The following is a 24,680-nucleotide window of genomic DNA, read 5'->3' as shown; positions in this document are numbered from 1 at the left end:
CACTCATAATTACACGATTGAGCCCCTAATGAAAGGTAGTACTACACTGAAATTGTAACCTTCTGTGAGACACAGATTTTGAAAACAATATTTCAATTAAGTGTTTATTTGGCCAATAGAAAGAAACAAGAATGTGAATTATACATTTGTTTAAAACAGTATGACTGAGCAGATACAATCAGTGCTGTTGAAATTCACCAGGGAATTAAAAGTTCAGCTCTAGCAATTCAAGCCTACACAAACTATTCCAAGACTCCTATTTTTACTGACTGGCCACACTAGGATCTAGCAGAGGAGAAGGAACCAACATGATACTTAATATTTGATAATGTCTTAGAACAAAAAACTTTGGTCGAACATTTTAAATACTATTGAAACATTTGGAACTGCAAATAGCTGCATTGGAATTTCAATGGTAGCTTCATTTTTCCTCAGCAGACAAGCTAGAACTGCACATTTTTAGAGTCTCATTTCTGCTTTCTAGTTTGCAGCTATTATAAATTTTATGAAACAAAAAAGTTGTGCCTCACACTGTTAAAAGACACATAGTAAACACAGTCCAGTACCAGCCTATGTTGCAGCAATGGTAAAGAAAGACTTAAGGTAAACTTATGCTTTATAAGAATTAGGCAGCAGAAGACTCAGCACATGCATTTTTAAGACAGAGATTGTTCCACATAAGCAACTTTTATCCATCTGTACAATGAATTACATCAAAAAGTACATTAAAGTTGAAAATTTGGATATTCGAAAGTTGTGAATTCCAAAAATTTATTCAGAGAATTCTGGCTTGAATAGCACCTTTAAGTCCCTTTATAGATTCAGAGGAGGGAAAATTTGTGAAGTTCGTACAGAAAAATTTAGAATGACACCTTTTCCACTATACAGCCTGATAGTTTATGTTTCACCTGGATGGATCAACAGGTATACACCTAAACACATGGAAAGATGAAGCACAGAAAGAAAAAGAAGCTGTGCCATATACTTAGAAAGATTTGGCTGCAGGTTTGTATGGAAAAGCAGACTGGAGGGGAGAGGGGCTGGTGGTGGGAAGGGAGGAAGAAATATTAGGATCAGACGGGACAGCTCTGATACAAGGGGAAAAAGTCCTGTGGTACACCCACTGAAATGCAATCCATGAAAAGTTCAATAACAAAAATAAACTAGAGAAGACCACAATGACATGGCCTGAGTTCTAATCCCCTCTTTTTCACAGGTAGTCCTGTAAACTTTAAAAAAAATGAGATCATCTCCTTTAGCCTTGAATTGTTAATGATATGCAATGAACTCCTTGATGTCTACCAGGAACAAGAGTAGGAAGGCATACAGCATGTAGGACATCCCTTCTTCAGGTACTCACAGAGAGATGCTCTTCTCTCTCCTTGGACTCACGAGCACCTGCCGTCCTTACTGTGCTTAAAGGTCAGTTCATTAAGAAAAAGAAAAAATAGGGGTGATGGAAATCATCCCATGAAAGACAGCAGGGAAGAATAGGCATGAAGCACCAAACAGCAGCAGCTCAAAGGCACTGTAGTTGCATTGCCAAATTAACCATTTTAAAACCAGATTTTTTTTTTCTTTGTAATAAAAATTCCAATAATTATTTTTCCAGTCAGTTCCAGTGAAATATATTGATTTATAACCTATCAAATATGTGATATTCCCCTTGTGGCATAACACTATGTGGGTTTACTGAAGTACTTTATGTTTCACTTCCTTAGGGAATCAATTATATTGTTAAAAAAGACACCAATTTAAATGGCATGCTTATTAATTTGCCATTAGGAAACCCACACTACATTTTGACCCATTTCTCAAGTATTTCTAGTAAAGCTCAAATTACATTTTTTTCAAAATGTGCCTATTGTGGTGAAACCAATTTGTCTGCACTTCCGTGGATCATTTATTTCCTGCATTTCACAGAATTACACAACAGCTCGAGTTGGAAAGGACCTCTGGAGATCAACTTGGTCCAATACCCTGCTTGGAGCAGTCAGCTACAACAGGTTTCTTAGGCTTTTGTCCAGACAGGTTTTAATGATATCCAGGGATGCAGACTCCACAAACTCTGATCGCCTGTTCCAGTGTTTGACCAGCCACAGTAAGAGGGGGTTTTTTATGTTTAATGGAATTTCCTGTATTTCACTCGGTGCCCATTATCTCTTGCCTTACACTGGACATCCCTGAAATGAGCTTGGTCCCATCTGCTTTAATCCTTCTTATTCAGGTTTTTGAACACATTGGTTTTTTTCTTCCTGAGGTTCAATAATCTCACCCCTCAGCCTCTCAAAGGCTCATACAAAGGTATGCCTGATGCTCCAATACTTTAATCAGTTCAGTGACTCTTTACTGGATTCACTCCAGTATGCCCATATTTCTCTTGTACAGGGAGATGCAAAACTGGGAACAACACTAACAGTGGTATCACCACAACTGAATAAAGAAGAAGGTTGCCCTCTCTCAATCTGCTGACAACACACTTTGTAATGCATACAAAGAGAATGCGGGCCACTGCTACAAGGGCACATTGCTGGCTCATGTTCAACTTGTTCACCAGAGCACCCAAGTCCTCTTTTAGCAAAACTGTTTTTCAGTCAGTCATTCCCTAGTCTGTGCTGGTGCAAATTTAAATACAGATTATACAGCTGATATCCTCCCATTCTGTTTTTCCAACTAGATTTCCTGCCTTTGTCTATTGTGTTAAAATCATCAGCTTACTGGAGAAAAAGTATTGTCTTTGGCAATTAGAATCCCATTTTTACTCCATAGACGCATGATCTATTTTGTGGCTTTTTTTATCAGTATACTTAAAGACCTTTGAATTGTTTTAACATTCCTTTTAAAAGACTCATTCAGAATTCTTTTTTTTTGCAACTTTTTATTTCAACTTTACATCTACAAAAATACTTTCTTTGTAATTGTGAGCTGTCTTCTAGCATCTGATGTCTTTTTTAGGGGTGATTAATTATGGCCAGAGTCTTTTCCTATTAGTTTTTTCATTCATGCTGTGAATGGAAACTCACAATAATTTTTAAAACTTTGAAATATTAAGCTCAACTCCTGGAGCTCTTCAATCCAGCAAACTTTGCTGATTGACAACTTTCATTTCCAAAAGATTACCTCAGTGCAGTAAAAAAAACCCCACCTATTTACATGCTATCTTTTCTGAATTAAGATGTCATATTTGCAGGCAGTATTGTTTTCAGAATAGTAGACTACTTCAAGAGATACATCTGAAACTTTGTTACCTAGAGTTTTGTTGTTTTGCTTCATAATACCTGGTGCTATGGCTCACAAGACTGTAAGGATACTGCCATAAACATCATTCACTTTGCTGTGTATGTAGCTGACAATTGACCCAGTGAAAAAAAAAAAAAACCAAAAAAACAAAACAAAAAAAAAACCACACAAATCCAGTAATATTTTTAAATTCAATGTTATAGAAATAAGAGTTCTTTAAAACTCCTGTTTGCTTTACCTACAAATTAAGAAAACTCATTCCTCATGTCTGAATTTGACAGTCTTTCCACTTTAAATAATGCCCCCAAAGATCAGATTAGTTTCAATTTTCTTGTTATTCGGTGTCAGTTTTGCTAATAGAGACAAAGAATCTTTTCATATAAAGAATGTTGGTTTGCATAGTCTTTAAAAGATATACATCAGAAAAACCACAGTTTTCTGTGTTAGCAATCATGTGAAAGGATTAATAAGCTAGCATATGTTATCATTGTCCCAATGTGGCATACACAAGGACAACAAGAGTTGCATCTCTTAGAGTCCTGCATCTGGGCAGGAACAACCCCAGGTTCCAGTATAGGTTGGGGAACGACCTGTTAGAGAGCAGTGTAGGGGAGAGGGACCTGGGGGTCCTAGTGGACAGCAGGATGACCATGAGCCACCACTGTGCCCTTGTGGCCAAGAAGGCCAGTGGCATCCTGGGGTGTATTAGAAGGGGGGTGGTCAGTAGGTCGAGAGAGGTCCTCCTTCCCCTCTACTCTGCCCTGGTGAGACCGCATCTGGAATATTGTGTCCAGTTCTGGACCCCTCAGTTCAAGAAGGACAGGGAGCTGCTGGAGAGAGTCCAGCGCAGGGCAACTAAGATGATTAAGGGAGTGGAGCATCTCCCTTATGAGGAAAGGCTGAGGGAGCTGGGTCTCTATAGTTTGGAGAAGAGGAGACTGAGGGGTGACCTTATTAACGTTTATAAATATATAAAGGGGGAGTGTCACGAGGATGGAGCCAGGCTCTTCTCAGTGGCAAACAATGATAGGACAAGGGGTAATGGGTACAAACTGGAACACAAGAGGTTCCACTTAAACTTGAGAAGAAACTTCTTCTCAGTGAGGGTGACGGAACACTGGAACAGGCTGCCCAGGGGGGTTGTGGAGTCTCCTTCTCTGGAGACATTCAAAACCCGCCTGGACACATTCCTGTGTAACCTCATCTAGGTGTTCCTGCTCTGGCAGGGTGATTGGACTAGATGATCTTTTGAGGTCCCCTCCAATCTCTAGCATACTGTGACTGTGACTGTAACAAGCAAAATAGTAGTACTGATGAATATCTGTCTCACAATGAATACAAGTAGAAAAATGCTGTTACTTACATAGTGTGTTTGGGAACATCTTGAACCTGACATTTTAACAGTATGCTGCATTATGAATCAGAGAAACTTGACTAAACTTTTTGGCAGTGTTTTGTTGGATCACTGGCTTTGGAAAAATTACACATTAAACCAGTAAGAGTCTGTTAACTTACCCCTTCTAGGGAACTCATGGATAGGCTGATTATCCTCTACAAGAACTATAGTATAATTTTACCATCACCATCCTCAGCTTTAGAAAAGGCAATGGACATACTAAGGCATCTCTGTACACAGTCCAGAGCTAGTCTTCAGTCTCCTAACGAGTCAAACTAGATCCTATCAGAAATGAAAACAGCCACAGGACTGCCTAACCCATGCCATACAAGCACTTTCATTCCTTTCCTTTTGTTTAAAATTAACAGCACACAGTGAAATCTGACCTTCCCTTTCTTGTGAAGATTCTCTACTTTTGATTTTAGGTTGCTTAAATGTTCAGTTAATCAGAGCTAACAACTGAGTACATGTTTCAAATTTAAACTCTAAGCTTTCACTAAGCTGTCTCTCAACTTAAAACTGAGAGTCAGTGATTGCCCCATAAAGTGGGGATCTCTTCCTTCTTCACTGACATAGCCATTCCACCTGCTATACTGTCTGTCCTTACTAAGGAAAAGATGACAGATGGAAAATATAGGTAGTGATGTGAAACTATGAGATGCAAAATGAGGATGGAAAAATAAAGACACATTTTTAGAGGTGGAGTAGAAGAAAAGGATCTGGGGGAGTAGAAGAATAGTATTAGATGAGGCCATGATTAGGAGCTGCAGAAAACAGGAACTGGAGGAAAGAAGAGAAGGGCTGAAACCAAGCAGTGCAGGTGTGAAAGAAGACGCTGAAACAGATGCAGAAAGTTAATTCACTGGATGGAGCCTGAAAAGAAAATAAATAAATAAAATAAAAGAAGAAAAAAAAAAACCCAAACACCTAACTAAAGATGGGTTTTGTAATGCATCAAGAGGAAGACAAAAGCTGTATTTTTGATACAGTATTTGGAAAACAAAGGAATCTGAGTTATTAAATATTTTAAAATATAACAGTAGGTTAGACTGATTTTCAAAGGACCATCCCATTTTAAACCCATCAGGATGATCTTCACTGTTGTTTGGAAGGGAGAGAGGTTTTAGGGGAGCTAAAAACCCCTGGACCGCTACACCAATAAAGTGGCAATTTTAAACATGACTAATTTTAATCATAAGATTTTAGCTAAAGCTGGCAATTGGGGCAAAGATAGCAGATCTTTAAAACTGTTCTTGCACTTTGGTATCAGACAGTGGTAAAAGCTTTTTAAAGTCCTCCTTTGATTTTCTTGTTTGATTTCATGGAACTTTAACAATAGAAGACAACCATGTGGAGGACTGAATTTTGAATAGTTATGCTTACCTACAAAGGAATAGCTAAAATAATAGTAAAGGCATACCACTCCATCATCTTTAAGTGGAATCCTTAATGGAAAAGAAGATGCACTAGGTGTTTATTTTCCCTGTTTAAAAAGGGAATTCCATCTTTATTTATATCATTAGCTATGCATCAGTCTTTGAGGGTAGAATTGGAGTATGGCATTGGAAGTTGTTACATTAGTCCATGCATGCAAACAAGCTTTATATTTCAACTAAATGAACAATAGAGATTTGAAGAAGCAATGAATCTGACATAAGGTATTAATAATTAGAAGTCTACTCTCATTAAATTCTACCCAGATGACATCAATAAGAGAAAAAAAAAATGTACTTGAATAACTTGGTAAGCATTCAAGTTTATCTATTACATCAAATTCCATGGTGTGAACAAGCTTCTAAACACAATGCCATCTTATCCCTGAATTAAGAGAATCATGAAAATCAGAAAATCAGTGGGCCAGTGTTTTTCAAAGAAGCATGGTAAGAGCTGCAAAAGTTGAGCAGTTCAAACTGACTTCTTTAGCTCTTTAAGCTTGGAGTATGTGGAATTTCAATCTTCATGCGTTGGATGCCCAAAGGAATTTAATGTAAATGCAGTTTATTCCTTTAAAATTGCAGACAGGATTGCAGTATGCATCAAATAAAAACTTCTTGGCAACTATCTTAACTGACTTTTGTTTCCACAGCCAATCTTTATAAATTTTGTCCCAAATATGGGCTTCTGTTTTGACCTTGGAGATAAATAGTTTAAAATTTGCCCTATAAATATTCTCAACAGAAGGTAGAAAATATACTCCAAGATATAGGAGTTTGTCACCAGCACACAGGAAAGGGAAAATACTGTAGTTTTCTAGTTCAAGTATCTGCATTAAATTAAAACACAGCAGACTTCTGGAGATTTAGTTTTTAACCTGAGACTTTGCTGTAACCCTCTAACCTGTTATTATAGTCTTTGACTGAGTACAACGAGATAGTAAGTCATCTGTAGTAACTGCAGACTTAAGGACTAATACTTTATTACTTACTCAGACAGAGCTCTAATTAATTTCAAGTACTGATGAATAGAATCAGTAGGAATGAGTCTTCCCATTCAGTTTAACAAGAAAGAGACCTGCATCATCTTTAATGTTCTCAACAAGAAGCTTAGGCCTGAATTCAAAAAAGGACTTAATTCTATCCAAATTCAGGATGTTGAGGCATGTGCTTAACTTTAGTCATATACTTAAGTCTCAGTTACATGATTAAACAGTGCAAGCTACAATACTGCCCTAGAAAAGAGGCTTTCTTGAGCCAAATTCTTGATAAGTAGCCCAAACAAGACCAATAAACAGCACACTTATCTCTTGTTTCTACATTCAAAGCTTTCCTCTGAAAAAGATCACTATTTTTTATTTTGGCAGAAAGAATCTTACAAGGATAAGATACCTTTTTGTTAAAATCTGCCCTGTTCAGTCTCCAGCAGTTGAATAAAAAAGCATCCAGTATTCCTAGTTAAACATCATATTGATATCTAGGCAAAACAGTGATGATTTATTCCTTTAGAAAAGATAAGCAGCCATTTCATTTACCTATAACTTTGAAGAAAAGGAATGGAAGCTAGAGGAGCAGGATAGTGTTATTGCAGAGCTGATCTCTATCATCTCTGAAAGGACAGTGAGATCAGGAAAGGGCCCTGACAACCAGCAAAAGAACTATTTTGTATCCATCTTTACAGAAAGCATAAAAGGATAACCAAGGAGCCACCCTTGCACTGGTCTCTTGGAAAGTGGTTTTGAAACCCTTTTCTGAGCATATAAAGTAGGTGATTGCAAACAGGCATTATGGATTTACCAAAAGTGAATCACACGTACCAACTTGATTGCTTTCTGTGTGAAAATGACTAGACCTGTGGACAAGAGGAGGCTTGTCGATGCCATTTGCTTTGAGTTCAGCAACATACAAGTTTGATGGTCTTGCTCAGAGTATTAGCTAATGAATCATACTCTACATGGAGATCTGTAACAGCTGGGGTACTGCTGGGGTCAATACTAGGACTCACTGTTAACATCTTTATAGAAAGACCCAGAGGAGGTGATGGAATGCTTCCTCATCAAGTTAGGAAAAAAACAAAAGAATTGCTCAACTTCTGTGAGTCTAACACAGAGCCCTGAAGCACTTGTCCCATGAAGAAAGGCTGAGGAACAAGGCTTGCTCAGCTTGTTTAAGCAGGTCGTCAGGAAGGCAGAGCAAGGCTCTTCACAGTGGTGTGTGCTGGGAGGATGAGAGGCAATGGGCATAAGTTGAAAAAAGAGATGTTTAGGCTGGATATAATGAGAAGCTTTTACACCATAAGGACAGTGTTCAGAGAATTTTACCATTGTCATCATTGGAGGTTTTCAAGACCTGACTGTATAATACCCTGGTCAACCTGTTTTGATAACATAGCTGACACTATTTTGGGAAGGATTTTGGACTAAATAAAGTCTTGAAGGTCTTTCCAACTTAAATTATTCTATGAGATTATTTCTAAGCATTTTTTTTTTTTTTTTTTTCACGTCAAGAGTATTGGGAGAGCTACCTCCTTCTGAAGGCTGACTGGAATAAAATTCTGAATACCACAGCACAGAATGTGGTTATATGCCGAGTTCATATATTTGATTAAAAAAAATGAGAAAAAAAAAAAATATATTCTCAGAGACATAGGGGCAAGTAGGATATTTTTAGCATTTTTTACACTACTCCATAAAAAGATAACCAAAGTCCAAGACAACAATAGGGAAGAGAGGTTTGAATACACATCATATACCCTACATTCAAAGAATCCACAAATCTGTATAAGAACACACCAAAAGACTATGTCAACAGTCTTTCAAAAACATAAATTCTGCTTATGAATACTCTAGTATAAAACTGGTGTAACCCAGAACTCAAACATTAAAATAATCAAAATTATAACATTCCTCACTAAGAAAAATTCTTCACTGTGAGGGTGGAGAGACTTTGGAATAGGATATCTCATCCCTGGCAGTGTTTAAGGCCAGGTTGAATGGGGCTTTGAGCAACCTAGTCTAGTGGAATGTGTCCCTGCCCATAGAATGGGGGGGGGTGAAATTAGAGGATCTTTAAAGCCACTTCCAACACAAACCATTCTATGATTTACCCTTCAAATGTGACTTGATCCAATTAGAAAGCCAAATATTGTTATAATAAACAGAATGAGATCTCTCTCTTTAAGATTATCCGTCATAGTGTCCCCATTTATCTTCAGTTATTCTTTTTTATTTAAAAAGCTAATGATGCAAATAATAAGTTGAAAAGAAAAAACATCAGTTATTACGTACTCCTCTTATTATTCCATAGGCTTGGTCAGTAAAGTTATTTGTCAAAGCAAAGTAACGAAAGAGGCTGGAAAGACACTGACCAAATTAAGAAATACTCTATTAAAGTTGCTGGGTTTATCACATTAATAATACGATCTAATAAATGCTAAAAAATTATCTCAGTTTTAGCGAGTAAGGAACTCTGGGTTTATTCATAGTTCTTTCACAGTTCTGATTATTCAAATTAGTGTTTATTACCAATTATCTTAGTTTCTTCTACAGAATTACAGCTTATATATATTAAAAAATAATATTTCTTTTCTTTAGTTAATCTTATCAAGGACTTGCTTAATAAAGAGGTGGACTCCAACATTTGAAGTGTTTTTCAGGCCTTGTGGGAGATTTGTTTCTGAAATACTGGGTAAGGAACCAACTAGTAGCAAGAATTACTATTTCATGTTTCACAATGCTGAAATTTAAAAGCATATATATAAAGTACTGATCAGCAATATACAATTCTATTTTATATTTTCCTGTTTCATCTTTACACTAGAGATCTTCCTCTTGCTTTAATTCAGTTGTCAACTGAAACAGTGGTTCAGAAAGAAATATTTCTTTCTTTTCTTTCAATTACCAGCTGAATGAACAATTTAAATAACTTATTCTGCCACTTTCATATTTAAAATGAATTAAAGGCAAGATAGAATGCCAGATTCTATTATTCCCAGGGTTTACTCCAAGTGAGAATATGAGCCAAGAGACAAACCATTTTTTTCTATAAAGGAAATTTTCCTTGAGAAATATGTAGAATGAGTTATTCGGTTTCCTGCCAAATAGGAAAGATAAGAATATATATGATGTTGCATCATGTTTGCCAGATCAGCTGGACATTTAATGAAAAGGAGTCAGGGCCTGATCCGTCTCTCCCAGAAACGACTGGAAGACTTTATTTCCATCAGCTCCAGTGAGAGTTAGATCTAGCCCCATCTGCATGTTTTCAGGCACAAGACCAATTTTCATTTCCTGACCTGTGTGTATTTCCATTGAGAACATCAGTATTGTACAGACAGAGGAACAACTTATCAGAAGATTACAAATATCCAACACCTTTTTTAGTTAACATTCTGCAGATACAGCAACTTTACACTATTTGTTAAATATTTCTATCCACAACTTCAGTATTATAGTGTAGTAAGCAAGAAGAACAAAAAATATTTATTTTTTTATTACAAAAATTGCATCTGCCATATTTGCATGAATGTATCATCAGACGCATTCATGCATGCACACACAAGCCTTCATCTCTGCTGTAAGGACAAAGAAGCTTTTTAATGTGCATGAATCAAGAAGCTCTACATTGCAAGCCTTTATTTAGATGATTCTAAATAATCAGACAGTGCTACTGATTATAAGTTAGATCACTGGAGGTTTCTTGAATCATCCCTTAGAACTTGTCATTTCTTTTAAATGAATGTCATCATTCACAAGGTCTATCTGCTTATGCATCCCCTACCTAACCTGAGACATTTCATATAAATGTTCCAACTCCTTTAGCTTTAAATGAATCCTCTTCTGAAATACTAGAACCTTAGGATGCTATTAAGTGTAACTTCACACCAATCTTTTGTGAAGGGCTCAGAGGCCACACAGTTTCTTTCTCACTCTCAAAATAACCAATAAAATATTTATTAAAACAGCCTGAACCACTCAGGGTGGTGTAGGCTGAATTTTTGTTCTTTGCTTATTACCGCAGCATCAATACCCTAAGTAGAATTTGTATGAGAGCTATCTTCTATAAGACAAACCCCATCGGGGAAGTAATACATTAGATCTGTAATATTTTCTATTGCCAGTCTCATCAAGTTGATTTGGAATTTGTTGCCTGGGTAGAGTGACTCATATGTTTACTGGCCCTGACAGGTGCTGGGCATCTTCCACACTCATTAAAGTTAATGACTTCAACAGCAGACAGCGGAAAATGTATGCTGAAGTACGTTTCCTCTTAACAGGTATTCCCAAGTTATCATTTAAGAGAATATGTAAGTGGTGTCAATTTTCTTCTGCAATCACAAAACCAGCCCATAACCAAACCCTTAGCCCTTCATTTCAAAAAGAACCCAATTAGCTTCACAGGAACTCCTTGTTGGAGTAAAGCAAGTAAAAAAGAAAAATGCACTGTACACTGAGTTTACCACATAAAAGCTCAGTTTCTTGCCATAAAGCTAGGCACATCCTCACCGGAACAGAGGAATTAACATACTGGAAAAAAGCCACTTATCTGATAGAAATATATGCCTTTAAGCAAGCTCTAAATAAGCATTCTCACAATAGCCACAGCTTTGGCATCATTTCTATCCCAACAAGCCACAGCTGCTCAACTAGAGACTTCTGACTTCATGTTAGATAAGCAATGGGAAGTTTTACGCAGTGGTGCCAGAGCCTGTCCTTTGATATCAACACTACAGTTGTTGACCAGCTACAGCCAAAAGACAAACCACTAAGTTATAGTAGTTGGCTAAAAATATTCAGGCAAGAACTTCACAGACTTATACCATGACATTAGACTGTCAACCAAGATACAATGAGACTGAGACCTCACAGGAATCTCTGTATTCATACAAACCCAAGAAATTAGGAGAACTGAATCTTTAACTACAGAGAGACCTCTACTTTGATGCCTGCCCAAAACTAGATTTGCACTATTAATATGACAAAGTCCTGTACACTGGCTTCCACCCAACAAGACAGAAGTACTGTGCCAGAGACTTCACAGAAACCTGTGCCTAAATATTAACCTGCCATGCAAAACTCCTGAGCTAATGGCCTTGCAATGAGTATAACATATAGCCATCTGAAGGGGGAAAAAGATTAAAACCTCTAAAAATTAGTCAGAAGAACTATTTCAATCTCAAATATTCACTTTCAATGTCTAATTTTGCAGGATCTTCCAAAGAACAATGTAATGGTACATTTCCACAGTTAACATTCAACACAACAGCTCAGTAAAAGAGCTGGCCTGTTTCCTTTTCAAGACTTCATACACAAATATTACCCTTATAATATTGAGGTACAATTGAGGTACAAACCACTGCACAACACATCTTCCAAACCCAGACTAATGTGCTATTTGCTGGAAAGAATTTGAGACAAACCAAAAAAAGTGATTGCAACAGAATTAGTAAGCAAAATGTTGACTGATGGAAAACTGCTCAGATATTTGGAATATATTTCAGTAATTCAGACGGTAGACAGTAAATTGTAGGATGAACGCATTTATTTGAATTTTACCTTAACCCAAATGAAACCTTCTGCCATATGAATAACTGTTTGCTCTCTCTGAGTAACTGTAAGATGGCAAATGTCAAAGTAATTTAATTTTTAATGAAGTTTAGAAAGAGGTTGAAATTACTCTGGCAAACGTTACCAGAAAATATTTTAATGACTATATATATATATATAAAGAAATAATGAACTATTTTTTTGTTTCCACAATTACTTCAGAATTAAATATTACTGAAAATCAGGAGTTTTTCAGATCAAAATGCCTATATCAATTTCCAAAATAAGATTTTGTCTCCTTTTATGGCATTGGAGAAAGTCAGCATTCAGATGCCCAAAACACTTGAAGCAAAAATTTTCTTTCTGAGTGTTACTTTTCCATTCACATGGACACAAACAGTAATTGGAGAAAAAATACTCTAGGAAAGCCTTTCCCTTCTCAGTGTCTGAAAGGATTTCTTCCCATGTTTATAGTGCTGGATCTTTAATTCTTTCCCATTTTCTTCTTACACATGACATTATTCATAGCTTCTTTTTACATTAATTAATTAATTAAGCAAACTTTCAGTGCTGTAATTTCTGTCTCATGTAAATAAGGTAATCATCTAACTGCCTCATGACTACAGAAGTCTAATGTTCTACAGCATTAGTTGCTGACTTATTTCCAGATTTTACTTACTTTAAGTTAGAAAAAGTTGAACAGTGGCAGCTGCTTTATCCATCTTTCACAGCCTTTGATCTCTCACTTGAAAGGCCTAGAGAACTCTTTAATGTGTAAGGGAAAACCTCTACATACTACTATGTGAGAGTCCCTGCTCATGTTGAGCAAGATTCAAAGCCCATTGAAGTAACTGAAAATCTTTCTATTGTTATCTGTGGAGTTTGGTTGGGCCCAGCAGGTGAAAGGCAGTCTCACTGAGATGGAAGATTCACTGGAAACACTTCACAATCTTGATGGTCATCAGCAGAAGAAAGGGATGGTTAAGTTCTTTCATAAGCTGCAGCAGTAAATTCTTTGGACCAGACCTGAAAACTGGAGTATTTTCCGCTTCAGATACTCTCAATGTTTAACCAAACTAAACTGTTTCCTTCTACCTGGAAACTAGGCACGGTTTTGGAATACTTTGGCTTCGGTGGTGCATGTGACATGCAGGGCATAAGCAGTGGTTAACCAGGCCTAATGGACCAAGTCTACAGGAACTTATGAGTGCTTAGGAAATAGACCTGAACCCATACTGGGAAAAAAAAAAGAAGTGCTTGTTCTTAGGTTTGAAATATTCATAGAAAAACCTAAACATAGTTCAATCTAAAAATTATAAACCAATTATTATTTTCCCATTTATACTGGAAGCACCATCAAAATGTCACAAATGTGTAACTGCAGCATGACTGAAGATGCCATTGTTACCTATGAACAGGAAATCGCTACAGTAAAAGCAGTTTTCCTTATTTTCAAAAAAGTTCTGAAATTCTAGGTCATAACAATGAATCCCTGTGGTGATATTATCTTCCTAAATGTTCACCACCCTACAGATTCCATCCTGAATGACCTGTCAACCACATTCCAATGCAGATTTCTTTACTTTGCAGAGCTAACAAAGTGAAAAAAGCCTTTCAATGGCACTGCAAGGCTGCGTAACACCAGACCCCTGGCAAGAAAATTATAAAGCTAAAAAGGAGAACCAAAAAGTACCTTTTGCAAACTATCTATCAAAGACAAAGATAATCATAGTATAAGGAAACTCACATCCAGCACAAGTAAAAAGAATAAGTTGCACCTTACTTCATTTGAATTTTCTGTTGCAATCTTTTTATTTTTCAGCTTTTTCTGTAGTAGTTTGGTTTCATACTCCGGTCTAGGATGCTCCTGAAAAAGACAAAAGCCAACCAACTATGTGATTATGATCAAGAGAAAAAAAGAAGGGAAAAAAAAAGTTCTGGTCACTTATTCATGATACAAGCCATCAAGATGATTCAACACCACAACACCTTTTGGACATTACAGGATGCAGGGGAAAAGCATTTGTGGGTTGCACAGTACTTATTAGTCTTCCTTAGGGGAGGAAACAAAATTGGAGCAGGGAGGGATCTAGATCACTTGGGGAGTAACAGCTGTGGAAAAATAGAGGGATGAAGGGATAAAAACAAGCAGTCACATCTAAATAGCTTGCTGGTCTGTTTGGGGGTCTGACCATCAGTCACTGGAACAAGTACAGGTGTGAAGCTGAGTATGTAAGTGCTATTGGAGATCAAGCTGGAGTAGTTAGCAAGCAGGTGAAGTTGCCAGTAACTAAGGAGGTCTCTAAGGATAAGACCGTAGTGGAGTTGGCTATCAGAAGGACCAGGGGTGTCCCAGCCAATTGCCAAATAAACCACAGGGTCTGTGGGTCTCTTAGGAGTGTGACACACTGGAGTGTGTATGTATGTGTCTGTGTGTGTGTCTTCAAGCCCGTGACCAGCTGCTGAGGGACCATGGGAGTCTGGTAGAGCAGGATGTATATGTGAGCAAGCAATTAGAGAAAGGCAGTAGCATTGTGGGCTTGTACTTGTGGGTGCCAGCAACTGGGGAGACTGAGGGAGCCCAGCTGCTGGAGGGGCTTTCATTGTACAGATGTGTATATATATGTTCTTGCCAACAGACCTCCATCCTGTGCAGGATAAGGAAGTTGTGCTGTCTGTGTTTGTATGCCTGCTCCATGTGTGTCTGTGTGGCTGGCAACGTATGCATGTGGTGTTATTGTATGTACACATGTCTACTGGGAATAAATGCTTAGCCTCACTACAGGTTGGACCGACGGGCATGGAGCTGTGGCTGCCTTGCCTCTCTTGGGCTGTTGGATCTGGCCCAGCTTCCTTGTTTAATAACCTTTCAAAGTTTCCTTGCAAATTATATTTTTCTTTGCCAAATTAGAACATAAATTAAACATGGTAGCACAAACCTACCAAGATTTTAAAGTGAGCAGCTCATAAAAAAAGACAAATTACATGTATCTCCTCATTCTACCAAATTCTGAATTCATTCAGAGCCTGGAATTTGGGTTTTATGCCTCCCACAAAAAGGCTGTTCCTACAGCATTGGTCATACCATCCAAACTTACTATAATTAGAACATATGCTTATCAGTCCAGTCACTAAACTGACTTACTAACCCTTTCAAATGAATATGATGGCAGCAAAGAGAGTATAAGAATTATTTTTTATATATATATTTATATTATATATGTAACATTTTCACTACACCAGACACCATCCTGAGTATCTGCTGTTTCACACTAGTGCATAGACATAGTGAGACTTCCAATGTATTTTTTATCCTGATCATGAGATTTTCATGACACATTGAATAGGTATGTGAGCACACTATCATTTAAATAACTGCTCTAAATGAATATTTATCTTTTTGAATTCTATGAACAAGTCACATGTATGTTGTCCCTAAAGACAGACACAGAAATTGTATGTGCATTCTATTGCTTCCATGGAGTCTGGTACTAACATGTGAGGCTTGAGGGAACTTTTTTTCTCTAAAGCTCAGGTATTCTCTAGTATCTCTGAAACTCTTGCACTACAATGCTATACCAAGCAAATATAATAAAACTGCTAGCATGACAGTTTGTTTTACCCTTGCAATTTCTTGTACTATTCAAATTAATAAAACATGTTCTGAGGGTGCAAGTGTGACACTTTTTGCATCACAGACTTCTTTTACATTACTCATGCCTCACATAAAAATCAATACCACAATGAATGAAGTTCAGAAACCATTATAGCACTTCTTGTCACAAGGGTCACTGTTGTTATCACTTACAAAGTGCTACATGTGTATGTGGAACTCCAAGAAATAATGAGGCACGAGTAATCTCTGACATTGCTAAAGTTCATTAGCAGCAAAAATGGTGGTGAGCAGGATGAGGAAAGGAAAGATGAAGGTACAATTCAACAATGCAACAATACAACAATAAGTGTTTAAAGATGCTGTAGTCAATGCCTATATCTCAATTTTTTTTGTAAGTTTTCAGTAGCTTGTTGATTTGCATTAATTGGTGTCTTGCTTCCTTAAATAAGGTGCATAGGTCAAATGAAAGAAACATCTTCAGACTTAAAAAGAAAGGATGAAGGCATCGGGCATGGCTGGCTACATGAGAGGAGACAGCCTGATGAAAGTAGGGAAATGAGATAAATGAAGCTGCAAGAAACTGAGATCAAATCACACTATGGGAGCACCTGCAGAGCTGAATTGGCTTTCTTCCTTTTTTCTTATTTTCTGCTAAGCAAAGCATTCTGGGACACCAGGAGCAGCTGCCAGAGGTCAGAGCAACATTTGAAAATTGGCTTGACAGAAACACTGTGAGAAAATAAAATGCCAAGCAAAGCATTGCACTGTAAATTACATTTTTCCTATTGATAGTTTTGCTTTGAGTGCATATTGTGTTCAAATTTGCTCAAGTTATGTTTAGTTTTCTTAGTAAGACATTTCAATGTCCTTTTAACTGCATTTCATGTACCTGCATCTGGATTGGGAAGTTAGTTGATCTGTTTTCACTGAATCTACCAAGTCATCTTATCCTTGACTGAACAAACCACAGTGCCTCCTGGAATGCATTTATCTATATATTCCTTTTATGAGTATATTTCATGAAACGTTTCTTTACAATACAGATTTAAAGATACTTGATCCTCGATACATGGATGTGAAGGAACAATTCCACTCTGCTGTAAAGAAAGTATGATTTAGAAACAATTCTTTGTCTGAAAATGGGAAGAGTTCAACACTTATAACAATAAGCTAGAAATAGTTGTGATGACTTGAAGACCAAGTGTCCATGTAGGGATAAATATGAATCCCACAATGTTGGAAGTTTGCCAGTACAGCTGCCAGACACTTATTGAAAACCATGTGAGCCAAGGTACTTTAAGGCCAAATGAGTTCTCAGAGTAGAAAACGATAATTCCCATCCCAAAAACAAAGAGCCAAATCATGAATTTTTTACTTAGACAAAACTCATATTGACGTCAGTGGGAGTTTTCTCTGAGAATGTCCTCCAAGATTAGCCTCAAACTCACAACATGTGTATCCATTATACATTACAAATTAAGGCTGTGTAGGTAATAATTCAGTTCGATAAGAATATATAATGCAAGTTTATCTCTCCTTAATTTTTCTTTGATTTAGGAAGAAAGCGATAATGGAATTTTACAGAGCACGCATGGCAAACACATCTGGATTTGCCCAAAGAAATGATAAATGCTCATCCCCTGCACTGTTCAAAGCCAGGTTGGACAGAGCCTTGGGTGACATGGTCTAGTGTGAGGCATCCCTGCCCATGGCGGAGGAGTTGGAACTGGATGATCTTTAAGTCCTTTCCAACCCTTACTATTCTATGGTTGCTAAGAAAAAAAATAGAACCTTAGAATTTATACCAAATTAACAGACCAGAGTAGTTGTAAGCAAAAAATTAATCCATCATACTGCTTCATTTTTACACTTTATGGAAAGTCAAAGAAATGGTGCAAATTCATTAAGCAGCCTTGTTCTAATATGCTGAACATAAGCAGAACAGCAAAGCAATGGGCACTGGTAGGAAGGTAGGTTTCCACAAATGAGAACTGGAATGACCCAGCTCCTGACTCAAATCAAGATGGAAACTTGGAATGAACAGATAGCCTAGCTGTTCTCTCCTGCAAGAGGGTTAATTATTACAAAACATTATTTCTTAATTATTTCTTATGTAGATGGCAACAGTGGGTAGTGGGGAGAAGTCTATGGAAGAGGTTGTCATTCACACCAATGATCTGTTTAGACTTTCCTAGTAATGGGATACCCATCCAAGGAAAAGCACTTTTATATCTCAGCACATATGAAGGAATCACTGGTAGATGTTCAGAGTCTTTTTAACCCAGATCACTTGCACAACAAGTCTGATTTATGCAAAATTAAGACAAAAGCTTGAATAAGTCATTTAACATTGTTCCAAGCTCAGGAATGTTAAAAGACAAAAGCCACTGTACAAGACAGGAAGTTGGCTATCAAAGGTATTCTAAAGCAACATAAATCTGAAGTAGTTAAAACAAAAGAACCCATAAGGTCTATTAAGGAAATATATTTTTCGTATGGATAAATAGGTAGATATACTGCCTTTGTTTGTTCCCATTGAGCAAGAAAAGTAGGAGTGCTTTGGAGGATTACCTGCAAAACTAAATTTTGAAATATGGCCTGAGGTTTTTAAGTGATTTTTGTTTATGAAATAGTATTTCCCAGCACTATTTATGATATTTATGGATTTTTTATTTCCATGGAGTTTTCTTCATTTCAGCCTCTGTGCACCTGGAACCCATGGCTTACAGGCAACCTGTCTTACTAGGTAAAAGCAATGGGACTCTATATACCATTCTTAGGTACACTTCTTAAAACATCTTAAATCGCATATATCAGAGGCAAGATAACAAGAGCTTTATAATACCCGGAATTATCTGGTTCCAGAAGATCTATATTCTGACCAACCACTCTCTTTCCAAACCTTTGTGAATTTTGCAAGTTAATCCATGATCCAGATTAGAGCACTGTCTCCACTCTAATGTGAAAAAATACAGATAGTTTAGCTAAACTGAACAACCTCTTTGTCCACAAATATTTGTTCAGCCTTTATTAATTTGTTTCAGCCATACCAGTGCCCCTTTAGTTGTTTCTCACAAATATCTGGATGACTGGATTTACAGCCAGGCATGTCCATGAATATACCTTACTTGAAGCAAACATGAATGTTGAATTTGTAGTTTGAATTGTAGTCAGAAGCTTTTATACTTGAAGATTGAGTTTTTTGGCTTGAGTTTCACTGCAGCATAAGCCAATCCAAGCCTGGGCTGCCATATCCACAGACTCAATTTCACCTTGTACAAGCCACACATTTCCATTTCTGTCCTTATTGCGGCACCAGTGCATATGTAGCTGCGTGCCATGACCAGGATAAAAACTCCTACCTATCATAGCCCCAGCTACCCTTCAGCTGTATCAGCTGTCTGAACTGTTCACCACTCAGCTCTGTGATTGCTAGCATGCCTGTAAAAGAAAGAATAAGATTGTATGGCTGAGACAGTAGCACCATGGTAGTGTGAAGATAGCTTGGCTTAAGCTGCTATGCAGCTGCAATCTATAAATGAAGTTGCACGCTACAGAGGAGATGATTTAATGGCTCATCATTGCTAAAATGGACTTCCTAACCCACACAGTCTTCTCTTTCCCTGCCCAATGCCCTGATTATACTATGTGAAAACATATCTGATTAATTCATCTCCTCCACCACAAACAGTGTCCACTTTATTTCTGGAATTACTTCTCCACAAGTTTATCAGTAAGTTCAGGTATTGGGTGAGACACTAGAATTGAAAAGTATGAAAGTAAGGAGGGGACCTCTACCTCGTGGTATCAGTGAACTATTGAAATATTTTGTTCAGCTTCACCCTGTGAGACTAGATCTTCCAAACAGAAACTTCAGAGAATAACATTGCCAATATATTGGATCTGGTTCGATACCATCTTGAGAACCTGAACATGCAAAAGTACACGGGACCTGATGAAATCCATCCGCGGGTTCTGAAGGAGCTGGCGAAGGAAGTTGCTAAGCCACTGGCCATCATATTTGAAAAATCATGGCAGTCAGGTGAAGTTCCCAATGACTGGAAAAAGGGAAATATAACCCCCAGTTTCAAGAAGGAGGAAATGGATGACCCGGGGAATTACAGACCAGTCAGTCTCACTTCCGTACCTGGCAAAATCTTGGAGCAGATTCTCCTGGAAGGCATGCTAAGGCACACGAAAAACAAGGAGGTGGTTGGTGACAGCCAGCATGGCTTCACTAAGGGGAAATCCTGCCTGACCAATTTGGTGACCTTCTATGATGGGGCTATGGAACTCACAGACAGGGGTAGAGCAGTTGATGTCATCTACCTGGACTTGTGCAAAGCGTTCGACACTGTCCCACACAACATCCTTGTCTCTAAATTGGAGAGACATCAATTTGATAGATGGACCACTCGGTGGATAAAGAACTGGCTGGATGGCTGCACACAAAGAGTTGTGGTCAATGGCTCAATGTCCAGCTGGAGACCAGTAACAAGTGGTGTCCCTCCGGGATCAGTGTTGGGACCGGTCTTGTTCAACGTCTTTGTCGGTGACATGGACAGTGGGATTGAGTGCGCCCTCAGCGAGTTTGCTGATGACACCAAGCTGTGTGGTTTGGTTGATACGCCGGAGGGAAGGGATGCCATCCAGAGGGATCTCGACATGCTTGTGAGGTGGGCTGATGCCAACCTTATGAAGTTTAACCACGCCAAGTGCAAGGTCCTACACCTGGGTCGGAGCAATCCCAGGCACGGCTACAGGTTGGGCAGAGAAGAGATTCAGAGCAGCCCTGCAGAGAAGGACTTGGGGGTGTTGGTCGATGAGAAAATGAACATGAGCCGGCTTCAGTGTGTGCTTGCAGCCCAGAAAGCCAACCGTACCCTGGGCTGCATCAAAAGGAGTGTGACCAGCAGGTCAGAGGAGGTGATCCTGCCCCTCTACTCTGCTCTCGTGAGACCTCACTTGGAGTATTGTGTGCAGTTCTGGTGTCCTCAACATAAAAAGGACATGGAACTGTTGGAACAAGTCCATAGGAGGGCCACGAGGATGTTCAGGGGACTGGAGCACCTCCCGTATGAAGAGAGGCTGAGGAAGTTGGGGCTGTTCAGCCTGGAGAAGAGAAGGCTGCTTGGAGACCTCATAGGAGTCTTCCAGTATCTGAAGGGGGCTTATAAGGATGCTGGGATGGACTATTCATTAGAGAATGTAGTGACAGGACAAGCGGTAATGGGTTCAAACTTAAACAGAGGAAGTTTAGATTGGACGTAAGGAGGAAGTTCTTTACTGTCAGGGCGGTGAGGCACTGGAATGGGTTGCCCGGGGTAGTTATGAATGCTCCATCCCTGGTGGTGTTCAAGGCCAGGTTGGACAGAGCCTTGGGTGACATGGTTTAGTGTGAGGTGTCCCTGCCCATGGCAGGGATGTTGGACCTAGGTGATCTTAAGGTCTTTTCCAACCCTAGCTATTCTATGATTGTATGATTCTATATTTAAAAAACAAACAAACAAAATATACCCAGCCTTTTAATCTATAAACTGAGGCAAATAAATCCATAGATAATCATCTTAGCCAAAAGAAATATGAATTTTAGAAAAGAGAGAATCACATCCACAACATCTTTGAGGTTTACTGAAAATTCAGTCCTGGAATAGACACAGGAGGTAAATATAATAAAAAAGGAATAAAAGAAAGAAAACAAAAGCATGTTGATACATCTGGTAGAAGAAATAATAAAAGAGAAAAATCAGCTAGAGCCCCAGCATATTGTGGCACATCTCTGGATCGATAGTCTTGGAATGCAAAGAAAGTAACAATATATTTTCACCAACTTCTCGGCAAGAAAAAAATACCACATGCTTTAGTTCTTATAGTTTACAAATTAAAATATGTTTAAAGTGTGCCTTCATGTGTAATTTTTTAATGGAGAAACAGCTGGTACTAAATAGTTTCCTCTAAAGCCTGAGGGATAACACCTATTTTTCAACCCCTTTTCCTAATCATCCTAATAAAACTCTCATCCTCCTAAACATAGCACTTAAATCTAATGTTGAAAGGACTTGTTCAGAAGATTGGGGTTATCCTAGGATTAATTATATAGTGTTAACATGAATTTAATGAAGGTGACAGAAGATTCATTAGAAGGAATGATGAAACTCAAGAAAAAGGTACTAAAAAACATACAAAGAAATAAAAAATATTTGGAAACATGGACCTAACAGGATAATCATAATAGGCATGGGAAAAATGTGAGACAATGCACCTGGGGAAAATAACCAAAATGAAGGTCTCAATGGTACAAGAAATCTGAGAATGTAATGAGGATGAAAGGACAGATTTGAGATAACACAAAATATTGCAGCTACGCATTCCCCTTTTACCGTTACTGACCATTTTTTTCCCAAGAGGACTAAGCTGTGAATAGACAGTTATTTTATTAAAGGCAGGCCTCTATTTTTCAAACAAACAAAAATGTCTGGACTGCCAGTGTTAGTAGACACTACTCGAACTTCAGAAAAGGAGTCTGCTCCTATAATTTGCAAGGTGGAAACATCAAATTAATCAATCACAATCAATTTTGAAAATGTAGTAGAGAAGATCAAGTTAAACCAAGATCAAACTGGGAGTAATGGAATGCATCTGCAAACATATTTAATGTCACCCACTCTGTCTGCTATTTAATTCTGTCTGACCCAGTCTACCTTCTTTACTTTTATCTTGTTTTATTTATTTGTTATTTTATCTTAACACAGCAATAATCCACAGGGTTCAATATTTTATTGGTTGGGTGTTTGTTTTGTTTGATTTTTTTTTTAAGGCATCAGACAGCAAAGGGAGGAACAAGACTTTGGGAACTGGAGTTTGCAAAAAAAGTTTGCCGACATTTTGTAGAACACAGGATTTTAACTTAATATTGCAACTTACCAACATGTTTCCAATGAAGACAGACACCCAAGTTCCTCCCTGTTGTATTGAAACAGTGTAACAGCATGACTATTTGAACGAGACCCCCACTTGCTGGCATTTCTGTTAGTGTGGACTTTCTGTCGGTTTATTCTTCCAAGTTCTGGTCTGCATTCTAAGATTTCATCTTTTATAATTGCATTTCAATTTCAATTAACACAGGACTTTGGCAAAGTGGGGTAAAATCTTTTCTACCTAAAACAAGAACATCCTGGGTCGTAGAAATACAATTCTGAAGATTCATGGGAGGCCAATAGTTTCTACTTCCCACATCATTAGTCGGCTTAGTATTTCTTCATCAGCTCCTTCACAAGTAGAAGAGCATATGGATTCTTCCACATCTACCCCTGCTTTATTGATATCTATATTCTTTTTACACAACCTAAAAAATGAACAAATGCTAACCTGTTTGATCAGGTTACACAAATACACATCTGGCATGAGACATTGTATGCTTTATGCATGGTATTTCCAAGGCTTTTTCTTGCATGGTATATGCATGATGTATTTCCTAGGTACTCATGGCATTTCCAAAGTTTTCATGGTTCTGGTCTGCGTTGTTTCTTTCCCTCTGTCATTTAGTTATCAGTCACTCAATTGCTTTTCTACATAATTGGCTATTTAACAGTTAGTACCCAATGCTACCTATTATTTTTGTGGATTTCACATCTACAAAAACAAATGTTCTAAGTCTGTATAGCTGCCAGTCTGTACAGTCAAATATGCATGCAAGCCTTAGGGAGTCTGCTTTCTCAGACTGTTGTTGCCAAGATATTTACAAATAAGGGAACTAAATTAATCTCTCGTGTGACTCTTTTGAACCAAAAGATTTGACACAGTGTGTTTAAAGACACTAAGTTTACTGAAAACTTTACAGTCAAGAGTCCACAAAAATTACACTGAAGACATTTATTTCCATATAATTTTCACAATGCACTTCTCAGCTCTTCAATATTTATGGTTGTTTTCCTCCATGGTTTGGTTCCATAACTTTTCTTTCTAAACAAAATTATAAAAATAAGTAACTTAACACCATCTAGCCTTAAAACTGTTAAGCCTTCTCAATTTCTTTCTTGTCCCTTTCTTCTTGCTTTCTGTTAAGTGATCCTGTGCATTCCACTTCCAGTTCCTTTTGGCCTAACCTAATTAGACAAAATTTTCCATTTTCCACCATAATTTTCTACACTTGGAAAGACTTTACCACCACTGAAGCGTAGTGCCAATGTCTGTCTTACAAACTTATCCTCATATTTATTAATCTAATGTATACAAACTGAATAAAACCTAATCTAACTTTTGCACCTTGGTACTCCTGAAGTACCAAGAGCTGACAGAAGATGATATAGAGCATGGCTTTTTGCTTAAGATGTCAGGTCAAAAGACACATCCATTTTGAGCACTACATTCAAGAAAAACATCCAGAAAGAAACAAGAATAAACAAACAACTAGAAAACAGTTTAAGAGCAAAGACTGAAAAAGCAGAAGC

The 24,680-nt window shown here is 37.8% G+C and overlaps 1 protein-coding gene across 1 annotated transcript in view; it reads right to left on the bottom strand.

Annotated features, from left to right (window-relative positions):
- The window catches only part of ANO2 (anoctamin 2), a gene marked incomplete at its 3' end in the record, with an annotated part of 168,195 nt that overhangs the window by 75,097 nt on the left and 68,418 nt on the right, over nucleotides 1-24,680 (bottom strand). The window contains exon 12 of the mRNA XM_080619311.1: nucleotides 14,398-14,481. Coding sequence (XP_080475437.1) covers nucleotides 14,398-14,481 — 84 coding nt within the window. The remainder of the gene's footprint in view (nucleotides 1-14,397; nucleotides 14,482-24,680) is intronic.

Source organism: Psittacula echo, assembly GCF_963264785.1.
Source record: "Psittacula echo genome assembly, chromosome: 1".
Taxonomy (NCBI): Eukaryota; Metazoa; Chordata; class Aves; order Psittaciformes; family Psittacidae; genus Psittacula; species Psittacula echo.
Note: the sequence above shows the minus strand (reverse complement) of the source record. Positions and strands in the feature narration are given on the sequence as shown.